Below are 20,636 nucleotides of genomic sequence, written 5' to 3'. Positions count from 1 at the left end.
GTTTGGGGTTTGGCTGGGCCCTTCTGCTTACATACTTGAAACCAGAGTTTCTGACCCTGCCTGTTAATGGGCACCCAACCCATCCCAGGGCCACTTTCCCCCCTGGCCCCCCTCCAGCCAGAAATCCCTGAAGCATCCGAATCCTTACTCCAGCAGGAAGCACCCAGCTCTGCCACCTGCCACCGAGAACAGCCTGGTATCATCCTGGAACCCAGTGCCTGCCCAGAGGGGGCTGTGTTGGGTCCGGGCACCGTGAGACCCACTGGTGGGGCAACACCAGAACGTACTTAATTGGGGGGCAGACCTTTGGAGTGCCTGCCTTAATTTAAGCCTCAGACCAGGTGTACCTGCCTATGTCCTTAAAGTAGTTCTACAGATGAGAAACCTGAGGACCAGAGGTTAAACACCTGCCAAGTGTACATGGCTAAGCAGTAAGGGATCCAAGCCAGCTTCCCAGTCCTCTGCTCTGAGTCCAGAGTGACCGTTGTTCTGTACACAGGACACTTCTCAAGCAGCCCGTGGTGTGAAGCCCAGGAAAGGCTTGCCGACATCCTCTGGCCTCTGTTTCTGGATACCTCCTGGGACTTCTGGAAAGGCAGAGGAGTGGCAGGGTTTATTTGGTTTGGAGTTTTTTTGTTTGTTCTGCCAATCCTTGCTTAAAGGCCTTGAAACATACATTCCACCCACAGCCCATGATCAGTCAGGGTTTTAACCTAGCCCCATCTCCATCAGAAGTGGGGAAACCCTTCTGCTGACAATACCTTCTCTGCTTGGCTAATGAGTTATAGTTAATCAACATATATGCCACCGGCTAATACCAGTAAGGCCCTGGAAAAGACCAATTAAATCTGATCAGAATTTGCATCACTACGCTCCTGTTCATGCATTCAGGACTGTATCAATCTTTTACTGAGTGCTTACTGTGTGCCAGACACTCTCAGACCCTGGAGGGCAAGGCGCCGAGCAGGAGAGTTCCTGCCACAGTTCAGCCTGGTGCGACAGACAGACACACGGACTCGGGGCCTGGGTCCAGCTGCAAAAGCTTCTTAGAGGAGGCAACTTTTAAGTTGGGCCTTGAAAGAAAGGACATGAGTAAGTTTCTTTCCTGAGGTGCTTTTGATAAAAAGGGAAGAGCTATCTTAAGGGAAATCATGAGGACAGGGTGGTAGTGGGGGTCATGGGCACAAGGAGGGATGACTGAGACACCTGGGAAATTAGATCCTGGCCCAGTTTGCTGAGTGCCAGTCCTTGTCATTTAACCTTGGTCACCTAAGTGCAGGGACCCAATGTTTTGGGCAGCACTGTCCAATAGGAGTTCCTTGATGATGCAAATGTTCTGCTTCTGTGCTACGGAACCTGTGAAATGTGGCCAGTGCGACTGAGGAGCTGAATGTTCACTGATTTCATTTTAATTAAACTTAAAATAGCCACTACCTGAGCTCTATGTGCCTCACTCCAGATCACATTTGAATCACTTGAGATGTCTTTAAAAGTGTGTGATGAGGGTCTTTGGGAAGCACGGATGCGGGGTTCTGGTGACAAGGCTGGAACCGGGAGGACGTTCCATCCCCCGTATGGAAAAGGCTTTCCGAACGAGGTCTCACCCAACAGCTGATGCCCACCCACTCCCATTTTTGCCACCCACACCCCAAAACGACTTTTCTCAGGACTCACACGTGGCAGCTTGTGCACTTCTTTTATTATTAAATATATAAGCAGCTTCCTATTTCTTAAATAGATATTTAAATGACTTTATATAAAATAATTCACCACTTCCAAGTGTAAAAACAAACTCTCACAGTGTGTGAGCCAATGTTCCCCCTCGGCTTTCTCAGAGAAGGGGTTCCTGTGCAGGTGGCCGGGGAGCCACCCAGAGTGGCTCTGGGCCCTCCCGTACCTGGGTCAAGAAAGCAAATCCAAGTATTGCAGAAGCTCTTTGCTTTCTTGACTTGGAAAATACTATATGTTTAAGGGGTGGGGATGGAGAAGGAATGCCTTTTTTCTGTTTTGTTTTGTTTTTTTTCCCTTCCACTTTTAAATACATACTTTTTAGCATCAAATATAGTCTGTGACTAGAAGGAGGAGCCCCCTGCGGAAATTCTCTGTGTCTTCCTTCGGCTGTGGGCAGCGGGCAGGGGAGGTGGGGCAGGGGACCTTCACTGTCAAGGGTAGGGAGGGAAGGTGGTGGGCCCTGCCCAGTAGCCAGATAGGGCGAGGTCCCCGTGGAGGGCCCAGGCAGCAGGAGAGGAGAGACACAGCAGCACATAGGGACCAAGGTCAATTGACAGCTCTGTCACCTGCTGCCAGTTCTGGAACCGCAGCCTCATGGGCTGGCCCAGGAAGCTGAGGCCCTCAAGGCACACTTGGAGGCAGATGCCTGGTCCCTCTCCCACCCTGGCTTGCCTGGTCAGAGAGATAGTGGTCGTGGGTGGGTGGGTGAGGGTGAGAGCTGGAGGTATCACTGCCTACCAGGCTCTTAACAGGGACAATCCACCCAACCCCAGGTGCCTGCGGGCAACGGCCTTGCAGCGGTGGTTGTGGCAGGGGTCTGCTACTGGGGTAGGGGTGGGGACACCTTCCCCAACCTCAGGGGCATACCCATAATTCAAAGACCCTCCCTGTGTCTGTCTCTGCCCTTCCCACCCTCCCTCCCTCCCACTAGTCACTTCCCTCTTGGGAACTTCAAAGTGCAAAATGCAGAAACCTGGTCCAATGAAACAGCCTAAAGACCTGCTCTGGCTGGTAGCCCAGGCAGTTCTCTGCCCCGATCCACCCCAGGGAGTCACAGGTCGGATCAGCAGAAGGTCAGGGCTCAGGGTCCCTCAGTCGACAGGCGAGGCCGGCTCGAGCACTCAGTGCAGAAGCTGGGGAGAGGCTGGAGGGCAGGAGGACCAACAGACCACGTCCACGGACGGCTGGGCAGGCTGGGCAGCAGGCAGGTCCAGTCTTCACAGTGCAATGGCTTCCCTTGTGAGGGGAGCCCCTGTGTGGCCTCCCGGAGAAGCTCTGGCAGGTGCTGGGGGGGCAGCAGGGCAGAGGCCAGACTTGGTCTTCGCCTTGGCATCACGAGCCAAGCAGGTCCTGAGGCAGGGCTGGCCTCCCCTCTCCGCCCGGCACGCAGCAAGGACTGCCGAGCGGGGCGGCGGTCAGTGCAGCCCAGGCCTTCTCTTCCTGTCTCCTGGGCCGCACACCTTCCAGGAAGCCCCGCCGATGCTATCCCGCCTTGCAAATCTCATGCATCGCTCTCTGCGACAAGTGCCTGCTCGTTGGGGCAGGGGTCCATCCCTTGGCACCAGACAGGTCCTCTGGGCACAAGGGCTCTTCCACTCCTCAGTGCCCACCCTGTCGTCCACATCCACGTGCCTCGGGGTCCCCGGCCCAAGTGCTGGTTGGAAGGGAGCGGGAGAAGAGCACAGCCCCTGAGGGCCGGAGGGTCTTCAGCCGGGCTTGCCAGCCTCCCTCAAGCGGATGGGAGCCTCCAGGGCCCACGATAAATATCAGCAGCATGGGGGGCGTCCTTTGGCCCCCTCTGAGTCAGTCCAGACCCTGGGGGTCAAGGGTGGACGGACCCCAGCCTGGCTTCTCTGGCCTAGTCCTGGCAGGCAAGAGCTCTCATGGTGGGCAGGCCATATGCCCAGGAGAATGGCTGAGGAGGAGGGGTGGATGCCCCCATGGCGTCTCCTGCCATGGAGAGACTGTCCTGTGCGCCCACCTGCAGAGGAGAGAAAGAAAGGCCCGTCAGCTGAGTGGGGGTGGAGGGAGGGGTCGCTGAGGACACGGGGGGGGGGGGGGGGGGAGCGTTTCTGTGGGCTGTTGGTGGTGCTGCAGGCAGACTTCCTCCCGTCCTTTCTCTCGTCCTCCCAGCCACCCCAGACACCGCAAAGAACCAGGCAGCTTTCTCTGGCAGCACTCCAAGCCGCTGGCCAGACTGCCCTCACCTCCTACCTCCTCCTGGGGAACCAGGGACCACAGAGGGAGGTAACAGGGCCTGATGGAGGTCTGAGCAGGGGTGGGGGGCATTGCTTAAGCAGAGGGGTTTGACAGGGAGGGAAGGGTGCACTTGTGTGTCCTTAGACCCCTCCGCAGGCAAGACCATCTCGCTAGCCTTGGTCCAATGAGCCGAGGGTGAATCCCACTAACCCTGGCAAAGAAGATAATTCTCGCTCCCACCTCTACACCAATCATCACAGAGGTCGCCACACACAATATTGGTGACAGCAGAGCAGAGGTAATCAAAGAGGAAGAACTAAAGGTAGTTCCCAGATAAGGAAACCCCTCCCTATCAATTGGCATGCTCACCCCTAAATAGCCTTCCTTCCGGATTGGCCTCCCTGCATCTTCCCTGGGAGTCAGGGCCCTGCTCTCTCCCCACCCCACCCCCATCCTTGTCCCCTTGCCCGGCATCCTCAGAACGCTTTGTTCTCAGACCAGAAATCCCCTGGACTCTGGCCAGCAGTTTGACTTTGGACCCAGTGCGGAGCTCCCCTCCTGACCGTCCATAGGCCCTACTGGCCAAGCCTGTGATGGGCAAGGGGAAAGATGGGACCACAGTCTCTGGCTCCCAGCCCATTCCCATGCTCTGGAGGGAGAGGAAGGGAACCATAAACTGGACATGAGCCACGCTGGGTACAGCTGGGCCACAGGCACTGCTGGGGCCAGGAGGCGAGACGGACCAAGTGGGCGAGCTCCGGCCTGTGGCCCTGTCTCCTGGTTCCCCAGACTGGAGGAGCTGGTGTTGTTTTTTCTCTCTGGGGGCCCCTCTCCCACCTCTCTTGTCAGAGTGACAATTAGTCTGGGGTTGGCCTTGAATCTCCCTGAGACTCCTAGTGCCTGGCCCAGCGGCCACCCTGCCAGTGTCCTGTCTGACCCACTCTCTTGTACCCACAAGGTAGACCCCAGGATTCCAGATGTTTTATTTTTGCTCTTTTCTGAATAGGCTCCCCTGGTTTAGAACATCTGTCAGATCCCCTTTCTCCTAAGAGTGGCCCAGACCTGTCACCCCACACCTGGGATGGCCCTAAGGTGCCGGCTTGCATTTGGCAGGGGTGTGACTGGAAACCCTCAGCACTCAGCCTGCTCCTCAGTTTGCCAATCAGCTCCCCACCAACAACTAACCAGTCAGGCGGTTACTAGCTAGTCAACTGGTCAGCCAGAATCAGTTAGGTAGCTGGCTGACCGGTTAGCCAGAGGCTGGTCAGTTAGAGACAGCTGGCCTGAATCGATCGCTCTTGTCAGCCCTGAAGCCGGTCGGTCAGCGTTTATTGAGTTTTTGGCAAGTGCAGAGAAGCCCTCTTTGTATTAGAACCCGGGATAGAAAAATAAATGCCAAAAAATGGAAGACATGGTCCCTGCCCTCAAGGGGCTTACAGACTTCTTAGGGGTGCGAAATGTACACGTACACATAAAGTAAGAATTGAAAATGTATAAAAACAACATCCAGGTAAGTGCAAATTCATACAGTATTAACCGAAAACAAGAGAGCAGAGGGGTATGAACGAAAGGAGGGTGGTGGAGAGAGCAGGAAGGAAGACTTCCTGTGGCTAGTTGTGGGTGGAGGGGAGGGAGGAAGAGGACGGCCGCTGGCCCCAGAGCCAGAGGCACGGGGTAATGAGGGTCACATCTTTATCAACAGTGTGGGCGAGGGCAACAGAAAGCACCCATCAATGTGCAGGAGGCACACTGGGAGGGCCAGGAAGACAGCATTAGGATGGAAAACAACTTCAGTAGGCTCGGGTGATGGGCAGAAACCAACGGGGTGATTTTAACAAGGATGGATATAAATTCCTGCTCTTTGGTTAAAACAATTAAGCTGTCCAAGTACAGGACAGAGGTCTGGCTTGACAGAGGTTTATGGGAAAGGGAACTAGGGGTTTTAATAGATCACAAGCTAAATATATGACAACAGTATGATGCAGCTGTTAAAAACACAGAAAACTAATGCAATCTTAATCTGTACAAATAGCAGAATACTGTCCAGATCAAGGAAGGTAACAGTCCCACTGTACTCTGAGCTGGTCAGACAACGTCTGGAGCACTGTGTCCAGGGCTGGGCGCCACATTTTCAGAGGGACATTGACAAACGAGTGTGTCCAAAGGAGGGCGACCAGGATGGTGAGGGGTCTGAAAACCATATCATATAAGGAATGTTTGAGGGACTTGGTCACACTTAGCTTAGAGAATTCTTAAAGGGGACATGGATACCTGACTTCAGATATGGGAGGACTCTCATGACCGTAGGAGGGGGGACAATCGTGGGGGTGGGGGATGGCAGAAAAGCCAGTTAGGCTTCACATGAGGAATAACTTCCTCGTAGTGCTGTTGGGAATGACCAGCAGCTCGCCTGGCCCTCAGACCGCATGATCGGACACTCTGACTCCCGGTCAGGGAGGCAGAGCGGGGAGGCCCCTTTGGGGTGGGACAGTGGGCAAATGACCTCTGAGAGCCCTTCCAAGACTAAGGTTCTATGGTTCCATGAATCTAAAAGCAGGGAGGCAGGAATCATCTTGGCTGGGGGGAGGGTGGGACCACAGTGCAAGCAGAGAGCAAACTGGCCAACGAGATATGTGGGGCAGTAGCTGCTGGAGGAGCTTGGGAGCCGAGCGGAGAAGGCAGGTCTGAAGTGGTTGGCAATGCACAGCTACGGAAATTCTCCGGGAGGATAAGGCCTCACACAAGAGGATCTGGAGGCTCTGGTGTGGGTGGTGGCAGCAAGACGAGAAGCGCAAGGCAGCAATGATAACCCACCACAGAGGGAACAGTGCGCGGCTCAGACAGGGCGGAGGGGAAGGGGGCCCTGAGGACCGGAAAGGGGAGGGCCGGCCAGTCCTGGCGATGGCCGATGGCCGGGAAGAAGAGAGAGGTGCGAGTTACAGGTGTGGGCCTCCGGGGAGCGGGTGGTATCACCCAGTTAGGGTGACTGGAAAAGGATGTAGCTTATTTTAAGGGGTAGAGAGAAATCCAAACTAGAGTCTTACCTTAGAATTCCCTCTACACTGGCATTTCCACCTGTCTGTCCTCATCCTGGGTCAGGGGGCTGTGGGACGAGCACAGGGCTGGCATCAGACTCCAGCGGAGGCTGGGCAGTGAGGAAACCCCTAAGTTGGCCCCCACCCCGCACATGTGCTCTATCCCTCTCAGGTTTAGGAGACCCAGAACTGCCTAACCCTCTGAAGAAGTCAGGAAAAATCCCAGCTATCTAGGACAGAAGAGACCCTCCCTCCTCTCCACCCCCCATCCTGTTCCGAGCTCCACTGCCTCAGAGCAGGTGGCAGAAAGTCTCCCCCAAATCTAGAGGGGAAATAGATGCCAACACAGGTCCCTGTGCTTACAGAGCCACCCCAGCCCAAACTCTCACCTGCCCTCTGGTCGCTCCATGGGAGAATCCACTGTCTGAGACTCTCGATGGCTCTGGGGGCAGAAAAGAGCAGGCTCACTGAGGAGCTGGGGAAGCTGGGGTACCATGGCCCCATCCCCAGGCAGGGCTGTCCGGGCAGTCGATGAGAGAGTTACCAAAGTCTGCGCCAGCTGCCCAGAAGTGGGGATCAGCCACAGGGCCAAGGGAGCTTCCTGAGGCCTCCCGCTAGTGCCTTGTCTCCTCCGCCCATGCAGGTTATCTCCTGTCCTAGGGTCCCCTGGCCCCAGGCTCTGCAGAGCTCCAGGGAACACCCTGCCCTGGCGCCCACAGCATCACTCTCCTCCCACCTGCTTCTGGCCCGGGAATATTCTCTCCTACTCCCTGCTGCTCCCTTCTGGTTGACCTTCTAGCCTCAGCCCTCCCCAGTTGTGAAGAAACCCTCCATTTCAACCTCCCCACCTCTGTGCTCAGTCAGCCTCCTGTCTCTGAGCGTCTGAAGAGCTCAGGCTGAACCCCAGCCAGCCTGCCACCAGCTGGACCTGCTCCTCCACCCGGTTGTGCCACTGTCCCCAGGAGGGGCCTGCCTCTCCATCAAGGGGCTCTTCTTACCCGCCGCCTCCACCTGTAGAACAGCAGGCCTCCGACGGCCAGCAGGACCAGGATGACGCCAGGCACCAGCAGGCGGAAGACAAAGCTGCGGGGCTGGGGGTCAGAGGACTGCTGCACCTGGCCTGCGTCAGTCAAAGGAACGGAGTTAAAATGCGCGCGGGGCAAGGCCGCCCCCTCACTTGCTCGTCCTCCTTCCAGCCTGGCAGAGCTCCTCCGTTCCCTGGTGCTCCTCCTGCCCTGCAGCTCCCCCAGGGGCAGCATGTCGCCCCAGGCGTGGCTGCTGGGAAGCCTTGGCTGAGCAGAGAGCGTGGAGAGACGGATGAGGCCTCTTGGGTGCAGTGACAGGGTCCTGGCAGAGCCTGGCTCCTGATGGTCTCTGGGTGACACAGATGGACGGTCTGTCTTCTCAGGTGTGTGACTTCGGGCCTGGCCAGTGGGTCTCACAAGGCCCACCTTGGGCAGGGGGATGCCAGTTCCATCTGCTGGGGGCTGGCCCTTGGCCGATCTAGGGAGTGGAGATGCTGAGATGAGGTCGCTGGGTCTGGTGGCCTCTGCCTGGACACTGCCTCCTCCCAGCCTGGAGGAAGGAGGCTCTGACCCTCGAGGTACAGGATCCTCACTGGCTTCTCCAGAGGCCTCTTCTAGGGCCCAGTCAGTGCTCAATGCAGAGTCAAGAATGTCCTCCATCCCGAAGACGGGGGCTCCCACAGAGGGGAGGGGCTGAGGTAAGCCTCCAGTGGGGCTTTCCTTGATGCCCGGGGTCTCTGGTGACTCAAAGCTCTGGCAGGTGCTCCTGGGTGGTCGCTGCTTGGCATTGCCCAGGTCCACTGTGCGAAGGGGCTGCTCACTGGGCAAGAGGGAGCTGCCCTCTGTCCCCTCAGAGTCAGCCCAGGTCAAGCCAGCCATAGGGGCCATGGAGGGGGCAAGGGGCTGCTGAGGGGAGACAGAGGCCAGGTCACTAGGGGCGGCTTTGGGGTACAGGCAGTTGCAATCAGGCTTGGTCACCACATCTGAAAGAACCACAGAGGAGAGAGAAAGACGGGAGGAGATAGAGTCACGAGCCTCCAGCACAGCGTTACCGAAAGACTGGAGAGGGGCTGTGGGTCTGGGGGTCCCCGCACCCCCTAACTCAGCCCTGGGGCTGAGGACAGGACAGGACAGGACAGGACAGGACTGGAGCTGGGTCACTGGCGCAGGCAGGGAAGGTGCAAAGTGCAGGGTCTTATGGGCAGAGAACAAAGCAGGGTTTAAAGGCACAGCAGGGGTCGTGGGCCGGGAAGACCAGAACGCAGCCTTTCCTGGTGTTCCAGCCGGCCGGACACCAAGCCAGGGCTGAGCGCAGGCCGGGAGGCTGAGCAGTGGACTCAACGACTAACACAAGACACCCTCAAGCCCCAAAGACACAGTGTTGGCTGGAAGCACCAAGGTGATTTCATGCACAGCGAGGGCCATAGCCAACAGGTGGGAATAGGCTGGGGCTGGACTGTGGCCACGGCTTGAGGCCTTGGGATTCAAACAAGGAGACTGGACGTGGCTATTGGCAGGTGGCAGGGCTTCAGTCCCTGCCTCAGGGAGCAAGGTTGCATGGAGGAGGGCACATGTGACACAGGACGCGGAGACGAGGACACGGAGGGTGCACGTGTGCAGCCGGTGCCAGCACTGGGAGAGTTTGAATGATGCTCAGACTTCAAATCCAGCCTGTCCCTTGAGGGGACACTCAAGGCATCCTGAGGACTTCTGGAGCCAGGGTATCCTGGGGATTCGCAGCAGGATTCCTGGAGCTAGGGCCCTGACTCCCAGATGGAGCCTCTGCTCTCTCCACGGACCCCCCCTCGCTTTTGGCCAGCCTGCAGAGCCGGGAAGCCTCCATGCCCACAGGGCTCTCCGGGCGGGGCCCCTCTCCCGCTCCCTAATCGCACAGCCACCAGCACGACCCTTATCGGTGCCTTGACATGCAGACACGTGTAGGCGTGCGCACACATGTCAGAAGAGACATGTGCCAAGGACTACCCAGAGGTACACGAAGCCACATATGTACACAAAACAAGCACAGCTACAGACACAGGAGCACGAGTAGCAGCCAGGCTGACTCCCGGGGGTCCCTCCAGCCCCATGTCCTACCTCCCAATCCCTGCTCTGTTCCACACGCCCTCTCCCCGCCTCATACTTGCTGGTCCCTTTGGTGCTTACCTGGGATGGAGCATTTAGCAAAGCTGTCGCTGCAGTTCTTGCTGAAAATGTCCTGGTCCTTTTTAAGGAGATTCTTTGTTTCATTAAAGACATTCTTGATCTTCTCCAGCAACCAGAGGGGTGACTCAGAGAAATTTTGGACACAGGCCTGGAAGGAGAGCAGGTCCCCCTGTGTGAGAACAGGTCTCCCCATGTCTCCAGCTTGTCTGTCTAACTCCCTCTGGCCTTTCTCACATCTGCCTCCCTTTTCTCTTTCATTTTCTCCCTCCCTTCTCCCCTGGTTTGCGGCAGAAGCAGTCCTGAGGCCACGTTTACTCACAAATATATGTCAGGCGTATGGTAAGGACTGAGAATCATGCAATGAACAAGAGAGGTGGCCCCTGGCCGAGCTGGACACTGAGTCCCGCAAGGCGCAGGCACGAAAGCCATTGTTACAAGTGCAGCGACTCCTGCGAAGGGGTACTGAATGATCTGAGAGTGTGTAACAAGGGGGAATGGCCCTAAGAACCAACTAAAAGATGAGCAGAAGTTAATCTGGAAAGGAAGCAGAGTTGGAGAGAGCTGTCTAGGCGTGGGAACAGACGGTGCAAAGGTCCGGAGGCAGGAAAGAGCCTGAACTGTTGAAAGACTAAAAGAGGGCTAGAATGGCTACAGTTCTGCCATCCAGGGGGAGTGTGGTGAGAGATGCAACTGAGAGAGGTCAGCAAGGGCCGGCCTGTAAGTCCTTGTTGGCCATGTCAAGAACAGTTAACCTTATCCACAGAGCAAAGAGAACACATCTGAGGGGTTATGGGGGAGGTGGGTGGGTGGTGCTACAGTGTGGAGAGGCCACGGGGCTGTGAGTTCTTCCCTGGTTTTGGTGTGTCTTGGAAGGAGCCCTCTCTGTCAAGGTAGGGTGAGGGCTCTGTCTTTTCTCTTCTGCTCAGGGGACCCAGGCTTCCCACACCCACTGGAGCTCTGAGAAACCTCACACACACTCCTGGCTTCCCTCCCAATAAGTTATTACTTCCTAACTTATCCATTTTGGGCAGCTCCTTCTCAGTGTCTAGACCAAACTCCCCTCCTCCACCTGATTTCTTTTTTTTATCCTTACCCGAGGACATTTTTCCATTTTTTGTTCAGGTAGAGTAGGAGGAAGAGAGAGGAACAGAGAGAGAGAAACATCGACGTGAAGGGACACATCGAGTGGCTGCCACCCGCACGACTGACCAGAGCCGGGGACAAACTGCAGCCGAGGTACGTGCCCTTAGCGGGAACCGAACCCGTGTCTCCCAGGACCGCAGGCCGACGCTCTAACCGCTGAGCCAAACCGGCCAGGGCATCCACCTGATTTCTAAATGCTGGCATTCCTCAGGGGTCTGTCCTGGGCCCGCCTCATGTGTCACACACACCACAGGGTGCCATGCACACCTATGGCTCATCTCTAACCTACTTGCTGATGACTTTCAGAGACGAAGCTTTCCCTCACTGAGCTGCACAGGGAAGAACTTTACAAGGCTGTGAAGCTGTAGGCATCACTGCATGCCCATGGCCTGTGCACAGTAGGCTCTTAATCAGGGTTGACCAGATGCACGATGAAAGGATGTGGGCGTGAGAAGACCTGGGCTCAGTTCCATAGCTCACTAGCTAAGTGACGCTGGCCAAATGGACTATCCAGTTTGGTCCCATTTCCTCATCTGTAAAGAAAGTCAAAACAACGGTCCCTGCCAGCCTCCCCCAGGCTGTTGTAGAAAGAGCTGCACTGGCTCTCCTGCCTTTCTTCATGGAGAAGACAGAGCGCATCAGACAGAAGGTCCCGATGCCCACCTGTGTCCATAGAAGTTATGTCTTCTCTCCTGGGGAGCCCCGAATCCCTCCCCAGACGTCCCCACGGGAAATTAGGTCATCTAGTGTCCAGGGCTTTCTTATTTAAAAAGGTTTCCTCCCTCAATCCCACAGTCCCTCCAGCGACCTCTCTCTTTGCGTCCTTCGGAGCCGAGTTCCTCCACAGTGTTGTCTCCACCTCCTCTCTGTTCACCCTGATCTGGCACCATCCACCTGCACTGACCTTCACGTGGCCAAATCTAGTCTCTGGCTGGGGCTTCCTGCTGGTCTCCCAGCCTCCAAACCTGCTCCCACGGTCCATTCTCTGCACAGCAACCAGAACAGTCTCACCACAAAAGTTAGGTCAGGTTGCTGGCCTGCTCACCATGGCTGTCTCACTCCTTAGACCAAATTTCACATCGCTAGGACCAGGTGACCTGGCTCCCACCTCCTCTCCTCTCTACCCTTCACCGGCATGCCTTGGCCATGCTGCCCACCCTTTGGGTCCTGAATGTGCACGCTCCGGCTCACCACGAATGCTTCGTGCAGAGCAGTCTTGGTTCTGGAATGCTCTGACCAGCCTTATTACTTCCTAACTTATCCATCATTGGGCCTCCAATGATTATTTTCTTACTCAGAAGGCTTCCCTGTCTCTTCCTTCCCACCTTCTTTTAAATTGGAGTCCCCGTCTCTCCTCTCAGACGGGGCCCCTTCACGGCTCCGCCCTCACCTCCTTCGGGTCTTCCTGTCCCTGGTTTTCTCTTCTGCAGACAGCTCCCACCATCCGACATACCACACAGTTGATCTACAGTCTGTGAACTGTCTCACCGCCTCCAAATGTCAGCTCCGTGGATGTGGGACTTTTTGCCTGTCCTTTGTCCCCTAGTGTCTAGAACAGTTCGTGGTACACAGTTGGCACTCGTTTACTATTTGTGGAATGAAGGGAGGGGCCTTATGGTTTGTAATTCTGTTTGCTTGTGTGATTGTTTGTATAATGGCTCCAATCTCACTTAACTACAAGCTCCATGAGGTCTGGAGCCAGGTCTCGCTCATGAAGAAATTGTCAAGGCCTAGCACTGCGCCACCTGCACGGTAAGTCCTCAGCAAAGGTTTGTGGGATGAAGAAATGGATGAGAGTGTGAGTGAGCCCTGCCTAGACTCAGGGTTCCCGGCTCCAGGACCCCCTACCTTGTCCTGCTCTTCATAGATCTTGGGGAAGCAGTCCTTCAGCCTCACGGAGAGTTCCTGGAGCTTCACGAGGGCAATGGCATTGGAGGTGTTGTCTTTGAAGCTTATGGTCTCCTCCATTATGTCTTGCACCAAGAAGAATGCTTTCTTAATATAACACACGGGGTCTTTCTGAAAAAAGAGAACCTGGAGTTGATGGTCTGGCTGATGTGGCCCAGGAACTCCAGCTGTGCGCCTGAGGTGCCCACCCCAGCAGATGGTGGGCTGCAGCCTGCCCTGCTCCCTGACCGGGGTGCATGGGAAGAGGCCGCACCATGCGTGCTAAGGAGGATGCTGCCCTCAGCTCGCCTTTCATTCTCTCTTTGGGACTTGGCACTGTGGGCACAGGGGCACAGGGAGGGAAATGTGGATTAGAGAGAGCTTTGGATTTCTGAAGGAGCATAAGAAGGGTGGGTTCTGGGGAACTTCTCTCTCTGTCTCTCTTTTGGCTTGCTTTTACATAAAGTCATTTACCACATGCTTCCTTCTAATCCTCCAGGCCACAGAGGTCCTGGAGATGCCTCATGGTCCAAGGAATAACCTCAGTGTTTAATCTCCCTGAAGGATGGTAGTTGTCTCAATAGAGATTCCGCTTTAGCTCTGTATTCCTAGCACTAAATGAATGAAACCCAGAGGGCATTCTTTAGAGTGGGAGGTGGTCTCCAGATCTAACAGAAGTATGTATGGGTCAGGTGTAAAGAAATTTAGAGATAGGAACAACTTCTGAGCTTCAGGGCGACTTTGGATGAGGCACAGAGATGAACAAACTTGGGATAAGGGCTGGGGCAGGGGGCGTTGGCATTACAGGCTTGTGCAAAACTTAGGGGCAGGAAGGAACAGGAAATGGGGGTAGTGGGTAGGACTGTGTGGTAGAGACTGGTGCTTGTAAGCCCCAGGCTAAGCAACCTAGCTTGTTACAGGGAAGAACTATTTAATAGAAAAAACAGGACATGTCTCCTGTGGGAGGTAGTGAACTCCCTGTCATGGCAGGAATTCAAGCAGAGGCTAGACAAGTTCCAGGGAGTGAGGGGGGCCCCTGACAGGTTTGGGGAGGGAAGAGGACATAGCAGGTTAGGGTTCCAAGAGCTCCCCTTAGTGGCAGGATAAGGGGTGCACTGGCAGCAGCAAGAACCTTTGGGAAGCTCTTGAAATTGTCCAAGCAACTTATGGGGAGGCCGAACTAGCATCCCTGGGTGTCTGGTTAGGGGTGGGGAAGGAGGAAGAGGGAAAGGGCTGGACTGATCGTCTGGCTGCTGGTCTGTCTGCTGGGTGGAGGTGACCTCCGTAAACAAAGCATGTGACCCAGAAGTATTGGTTGCCTTAGGCCCTAGAGCCAGCCTGCCTGAGTTCAAATCAGAGCTCCACCACTTACTAGCTATGCTCCCTTAATCTCTCTGGGTATAATAAGCAAGACAAGTGTACCACACAGTGGTTCCATCAGGATTACATTAGCAAAGCGCCTGGCCTTGCCATGTGCCAGGCTAGGAGCCGGTAGCAGCAGGGGACTTTAGCCCCTCACCCTGCCCAGCCCTGGAACCTGGCACCCCAGACTTAAGCACCCAGGGATCCTCATACCTCACCTTGCCCAGCTCTAGGGTTTCTCCAGCCTTCACGCGCCCACATATACCCACCCTGAGAAGTGTATCCCAGCTGGGCCTTGTAAATGACCATAACTCACCAGCTGGTCCTGGGCTACAAACACAAAGGGAATTTTGCACGAGGTCTCCATCTGACTGTCAATCTGTAAGAGAGAGCGGGCCAGTGGTAGCAGGGTGTCCGCAGCTTGGCTGAGCGTGCCTAGCAAGGGGACTAGAGTCCTGGGTGGATCAGGGTTTGATCCTCATTCACCTTCCCCCAACCACACCTGGAAAGACAAACAGGGAAAGACCGGTGCCTCTCACATGCCCCAGGGAGGGCTGTAGAAGGATAAGAAGTCTCTTCCTTCTACCACCCACCCCATGAAATCTGCCAGCTGCCAGCTTGTTACAGGGAAGAACTATTTAATAGAAAAAACAGGACATGTCTCCTGTGGGAGGTAGTGAACTCCCTGTCATGGCAGGAATTCAAGCAGAGGCTAGACAAGTTCCAGGGATTCAGGATCTGCGGGAGCTGAATTTAAATGTCCTAAAAGCCCCTGTTGGCCCCCCAAGAGAGGTGCCTCTGTGATTCTAAGCCTCAGAGAGTGGCCCCTGGGTTTCTGTGGCAACTACATGCAGGAGGAAAAGTGTAGGGGTTAGAGAGGCAGGACACCCAGCCTATAGGCTTGGACAAGCTCAGGGCCCTGCAGGTGGCCTTCACCAATGGTGCCCCACCCTGCCTGGCTGGCCAGAGGGATGGTAAAATCTCTTCTGAGCAGGACAGCAGCCATGACAGCAACTTGATTCTGCTTGGCTGAACCACGCTCAGAATTGTCGACGGCTCTGCTGGTCCGATCAGAGTCACAGGCTCCTTCATGGTCAGGGCCAACAGGCCATCCTAGCCATAGGGCTTGGGCAAGAGCCAGAGCTATGAAGGCAGAGGGCTGGGAGTTCGGGGGAGCCTCTGCTTTAAATCTGGCTGAAGACATGGTGCCAGGCTGCAGTCACGTTTGGGAGTCCAGGAGCTAGAGACAACATCTGGACACAGCAGGCAGACTGGGCTGGCTCCGCAGAGGAAGCATCCCATTGAGGGACAGACAGCAGGCTCCAGGAGACTTTTCAGAATCCCCAGTTGACATTCCAGGCAATCATTCCCCTAGGCAACTAGCTGGAAGCCCACCCTGTCCCCTGCCTGCAGGGGAGTTAGAGGGCCTGACCTTGAGATGGTCAATGAGGGGAGCATCAGTGGAGCCATGTCCTGCACTGTCCTATTTCTCTGCCTGCCACCCCTCTCTTTGACCCTGCTCTTTGGCTCCCAACTCAGTTTCCTCAGTGGGGAGAAGGTAGGATAGGCTTGGCCACACACTCACCAGCTGCTGCAGGAGCTGCAAGTGTCCGTCCCCAATCATGTGGCTACAGTGCTTCGACTCCTCCTCGGTAATACTCCTGCTCACCAGGAGACAGACCAGCAGTAACCGGGGGCCCAGCCATGTCTGTGATAGAGAGAGCATCATTTCTCCTCCGCTCTTCCTCCCCAGAAACTCCCATGCCCTCATACCGACAAGGCTACAGGCTCTGCCCCTCACTCCAGGATGCAGTGTTCCCCAAATCCAGCTTTCTCAGGATTGCCTAACAGCCACAGCACAACCTTGCTCTCCCTCCATGACAACCCAAATGTCATCTTCTCCAAGAAGCCCTCCCAGATTAACCCAGGCCAAGCCTTACTACACGTTGAACTGTAATGAGGACATGGAAGATATGCTACCAGTCTAAATTCCAGTTACACAGACAATTCCCTGAGTGCAGAACTTGCTTCTACCCATTTTTCTGTTCTTGCAACATCAAACACTGAGCCAGTCTTCTTGTGAGCTGCCCATTCCTCTCAAATTCATGTTTATGCACTGGCTTCCAGACTTTGAGCCAGAGACATTTCCCTTGGGCCCAGCCCTTCCTCCCACCTGGTTCCACACAGGTCTGGCTCTGCTACTGGAAAAACCAGGGGCCCAAACTCAGTTTCACTGGGGACATATCCCATGCTAGGGACCTTTGGAGCCCAGGGTGTGTGTTTGTCAAAATTAATCAGAGGCAGCAGCAGTGTCAGCTCTCGGCCATCCCGGTTGGCACCTGCCTATCAGAGCCCCATCAGGCTGCACAGCCAGCCAGCCAGCTCTTAAGATGGCCAGGACGCTTTCTGAGATCTCTCCTGTCTTTCAGCACTCACCTGGCGCAGAAGCTGCTCACCCCTGGAGTGATGGGTCTGGCTACTGACACCCTGTCATTCCCCTTCCTTCCTCTCAGCCCTCTCCCTGGCCCTAAGTATCCCCTTCTTCAGCCAGAGGTAGAGAGAAAAACCCTTGGGCATTCTTTCCCCAGCTAGAAGTCACCTCCTGGCAGCTGATGCCCCCAGATTCAGAGAAAGGATGTCAGGGTGGGATGAGGGCTGGCACTTCCCTGGGCTCTGGGCTCTACCTCAGTAATCCAGATGAGACAAATACTGCAAATAAATAGTGCATTGGAAAAGCTCAGGGAGGCTATGAAACAGCTGATTTACACATAACTAAAAGCTTAAATGTTTGTTTGCCAGCTCTTACCAGGAAGAAGGAGGCCTTGGCTGGGCTACCATGGAGTTTGCAGGGAGGAGGGGCCTGGAAAGATGGGGAGAAATTGATGGCCGAGAGAGAAGGGAGGACCTGAAGGGACTGCACAGCATGGCCCAATCCCATTCAGCACAGGATGTGGTGAGGGTCCTGGCCTGACTTAGGGGAGGGAGCATGTGAAAGAGAGAGGAGAGTCATGGTGTGGGGGGCACCTCTGGCTCTGGTGGGCAGCGAAGAGGGAACCCTGGGTGGGAATGATTGTCCCGGTCCTCAGGAACCTCTGGTTCAGGACCCACTGGGGGAAACAGCTACGCAGAAGATGTATCTGTCTCAGTGTGGCTGCCTCTGAGGGCCTGGTGTGAGTAGTATGGAGGAAAAGACCCAGGGGTAGGGGATGCTCAGGAAGACATCTTGTCCCAGGCACTTCAAAATAATGATGTTTGAGGACTTGCAAAGGGAGGGCAAAGCTTAACCTCAAGGGCTGCCTGGCTTTTGGAGCTATTTCAGGCGTAGGTGTCAGAGTGCAGCCACCACGTGGGAGGCGGACTTTGAAGAAGGCCGAAGGGGGCCAAGTCTGCCCCTGGAGCTCCAATATTGCCTCAGAGGAGGATCGGGATGGGCACGCAAGGGTTAACACTCTAGCTTGCATCTGGCAGGGCTGCCTCTTCTCCCCCTTCCTTTCTTCCTCCCACCCACCAGCCTAGGCCTCTGGGGCACCCAGGAAGGAGTCTCTGCTGAGGGCTCAGAGAGATGCTGGGACGTCTCTGCCCAGCTGTATATCCTCACCTGCCTCCCATCATGTTATATTTTCCCCATCCACAAAGTCCCTGCAGAGACCTTGGCATAAGCGGACCCTCAGGCTGTGCTGTTTAAAACTAGCCCCCTGCCTGGGCCAGGTGACTCGGTTGGAGCATCATCCCATACACCAAAAGGTTTCAGGTTCGATCCCAGTCCTGGTCAGGGTGTGTACGGGAGGCAACTGATGTTTCTTTCCCACATCCATGTTTTTCTGTCTCTCTTTCCCCCTTACCTCCCTCTAAAATCAATAAGAATATACCCTTTGATGAGGATTTAACTAACTAACTAAATAAATAAATAAATACATAAAATGAAATAAAATAATTTTAAATGAAACCAGCCCCCTTTACTTTCCACCTCTTTCCTCGTGGTCTCACCTCCAGCCCCTTGTCTTGGTCTTGCTGTCTATCAGCTGCCCTCCATTTCCCTCCCCGGCCCTATCTCCTCTCTCTCACAGTGGATCTGCTCTGCCCTCCCCTCACCCACCTGCAACCCCCTCACTGACCCTCCAAACATTCTTCCCTGCTTCTCTTCTCCCAGGTTTCTCCCACTCTCCTCCAGGGCTCCTCAGAAGCAAACCCACTGGGAGACCACTTACTCTTCCTTAACAATGCCACCCTGCACTTTCTGGGAGCTGTGGCAGCTACGGCTGCAGCGGGGGGCAGGACTGTCCCCATGAAGTCCTGAGCAGCCCCCGGTCCCTGTCCATAGTTCCCCAAAACCAAACCTCTTCCCACCTTCCTCTACCACCACCAAGCCCAAGATCTCCCCAACGAACTGAGTTTGCATAACAAGGATTCGGAGCTACTAGCCTCAGACAACTCTGGGGTCCGATTCCCCCAAAACAGACTTGACCCAGACACCCAAGTCCCCAACAGCTCTATCTGTGAACTGGAACAAGTAGCGGCTTGCCCGGCTCCTTCTTTCTGCCAGCAGTTCCTTGGCACAGCCCTGGCGTTCTATAAGCTGATAACCGCTGAACTTTCTCCATCCAGAAGCGCCCACTCCCCAGCAGGGCCTGGAAGAATGCGCGGGGTCCATCGGGAAGGTAACCGCCGGGGAAGGCGCCCCACCGGGAAGGCGCCACACTCAGCTCACAGCCCCTCTGCCTGTGCCTTGGCGGTAGTCCGTCAGAAGGGAGAGAGGCGGGGGCCCCTGGCTGACACGGAGCCCCTGCCCGTGGCTGCGAACCCCTCTCTCCTGCCAGCGGGTAGCTCAGTGTATTCCTCCGTGCAGTGGGGTGAGCAGCCTTCCCTTTCCCAGGGAGGCGCCGCAGCCCCCGGAGCAGCTGCAGGGCCGCGCCGGGTCTCGGCACCGGCGCGTGGGGCCGCGGGGCAGCCCGCATGCAAAGGTAGGAAGGCGACCGGAGCCTCTGCAGCCGGGGCCGCCGGGGCGCCTCTGCAGCCGGGCCGCCGGGGAGCCTCTGCAGCCGGGGCCGCCGGGGCGCCTCTGCAGCCGGGCCGCCGGGGCGCCTCTGCAGCCGGGCCGCCGGGGCGCCTCTGCAGCCGGGGCGCACGCGGGCAGCCGGGGCCAAGGGGCCGTGCGGCCGCGGAGCTCCAGCCCCAGCCCGGCCCCGCGCTGCACCGCCGCTTACCGTGGGAGGGCAGCGCCCGGCGGCGCCGCGCGCGGTCATACGGGCAGCTGAGTCCCGGCCGGGCGCGTCGGCCGCCCTCGCTCGCTCGCTCGCTCGCTCTCTGGCCGCCGCGGAGTCCGCGCCCCGCCGAGGGCCGCGCCGCTATTCCCGGAGTTCGGAGAGCCGGCGGCCGCACAGAGAGCACCGAACTTTCACTTTCCCCAACCGGCTCCGCCGGCCAGCTCCTCGGCACAGCCTTTTAAGCGACTTAGGCATGTGGTTTATGGGAAATTACGTTGGCGGGGCGCCAGGCACACACACACACACACACACACACACGCACAACACACACACTCCAGGGGCCCACTGAGCCGCCTCCCCACCCCCACCCTCGGGCTGGGCTTCCCCGCTTGTCCTCCAGTCGCCTCTTCTGTGCTCAACTCCGAAGCCTTCGGGAAAGTTACACGCCCTCCACCGCCGCGCGCCCGCTGCGGACAGAGCTTCCCTTTCCTTCCGCGCTCTCTAGGCGGATCCGGTGCTCTCTCTCTCTTTCTAACATTCCTCTCAAGGGACTTTCCCCTTAGGCCAGAAAATTCCCAAATCTGAGCAGGAAATGGGCTGACAGCAGGGGCAAACACTGAAGACTGGGGCCTCCCTGGCTGTGCACTACGCGGCACCTGGTGGAGCCTGAGTCAGCAGGTTTTCAGGCGGCTCTCTCCTTCCTAGGAGCCCCCACGCCGCCCGCCCAGCTTCTTGTCTCCAATTCTGAGGACAGGGTGAGACAGGGAGGCTAGCTACCTGGCCAGGAGGGGCAGGACTGTGTCCTGGAACAGGGGCCTGGAAGGCTCTGCTGTGTCCCAGGTGACACTCCCTGCACTCTACCTGAGGATGGTATAAAAGCTGGCTGG

General features: G+C 56.4%; 1 protein-coding gene across 2 annotated transcripts; it reads right to left on the bottom strand.

The window, feature by feature from the left end:
- Positions 1–2,682: 2,682 nt before the first annotated feature.
- Positions 2,683–19,806, bottom strand: CSF1 (colony stimulating factor 1). 2 transcript variants are annotated; one of them, XM_036273001.1, is made up of 9 exons: positions 19,750–19,806; positions 16,131–16,253; positions 14,862–14,924; positions 13,145–13,315; positions 10,154–10,301; positions 7,964–8,973; positions 7,355–7,407; positions 6,975–7,033; positions 2,683–3,712 (listed from the first exon to the last, which is right to left on the bottom strand). In XM_036273001.1, the coding sequence occupies exons 1-8, from the start codon at positions 19,786–19,788 to the stop codon at positions 6,988–6,990; spliced, it is 1,653 nt and encodes a 550-aa protein (XP_036128894.1). In that variant the 5' UTR covers positions 19,789–19,806; the 3' UTR covers positions 2,683–3,712; positions 6,975–6,987. The 2 variants fall into 2 exon arrangements, with proteins under 2 accessions (XP_036128894.1, XP_036128893.1); XM_036273000.1 differs by lacking the exon at positions 19,750–19,806 and having other exon boundaries at positions 16,131–17,217.
- Positions 19,807–20,636: the final 830 nt, after the last annotated feature.

Source organism: Molossus molossus, unplaced genomic scaffold, assembly GCF_014108415.1.
Source record: "Molossus molossus isolate mMolMol1 unplaced genomic scaffold, mMolMol1.p scaffold_m16_p_20, whole genome shotgun sequence".
Classification (NCBI taxonomy): Eukaryota; Metazoa; Chordata; class Mammalia; order Chiroptera; family Molossidae; genus Molossus; species Molossus molossus.
Note: the sequence above shows the minus strand (reverse complement) of the source record. Positions and strands in the feature narration are given on the sequence as shown.

Bases quoted from the DNA above. Each gene is read 5' to 3' on its own strand.
- CSF1 (XM_036273000.1), bottom strand. From the start codon at position 16,316: ATGAGGGCATGGGAGTTTCTGGGGAGGAAGAGCGGAGGAGAAATGATG. The intron at 10,302-13,144 runs GTAGGGGGTCCT...CTCTCCTTCCAG, and splicing joins TCTATGAAGAGCAGGACAAG to GCCTGTGTCCAAAATTTCTC. The intron at 7,408-7,963 runs GTAAGAAGAGCC...TTCTGCCCCCAG, and splicing joins TCTACAGGTGGAGGCGGCGG to AGCCATCGAGAGTCTCAGAC.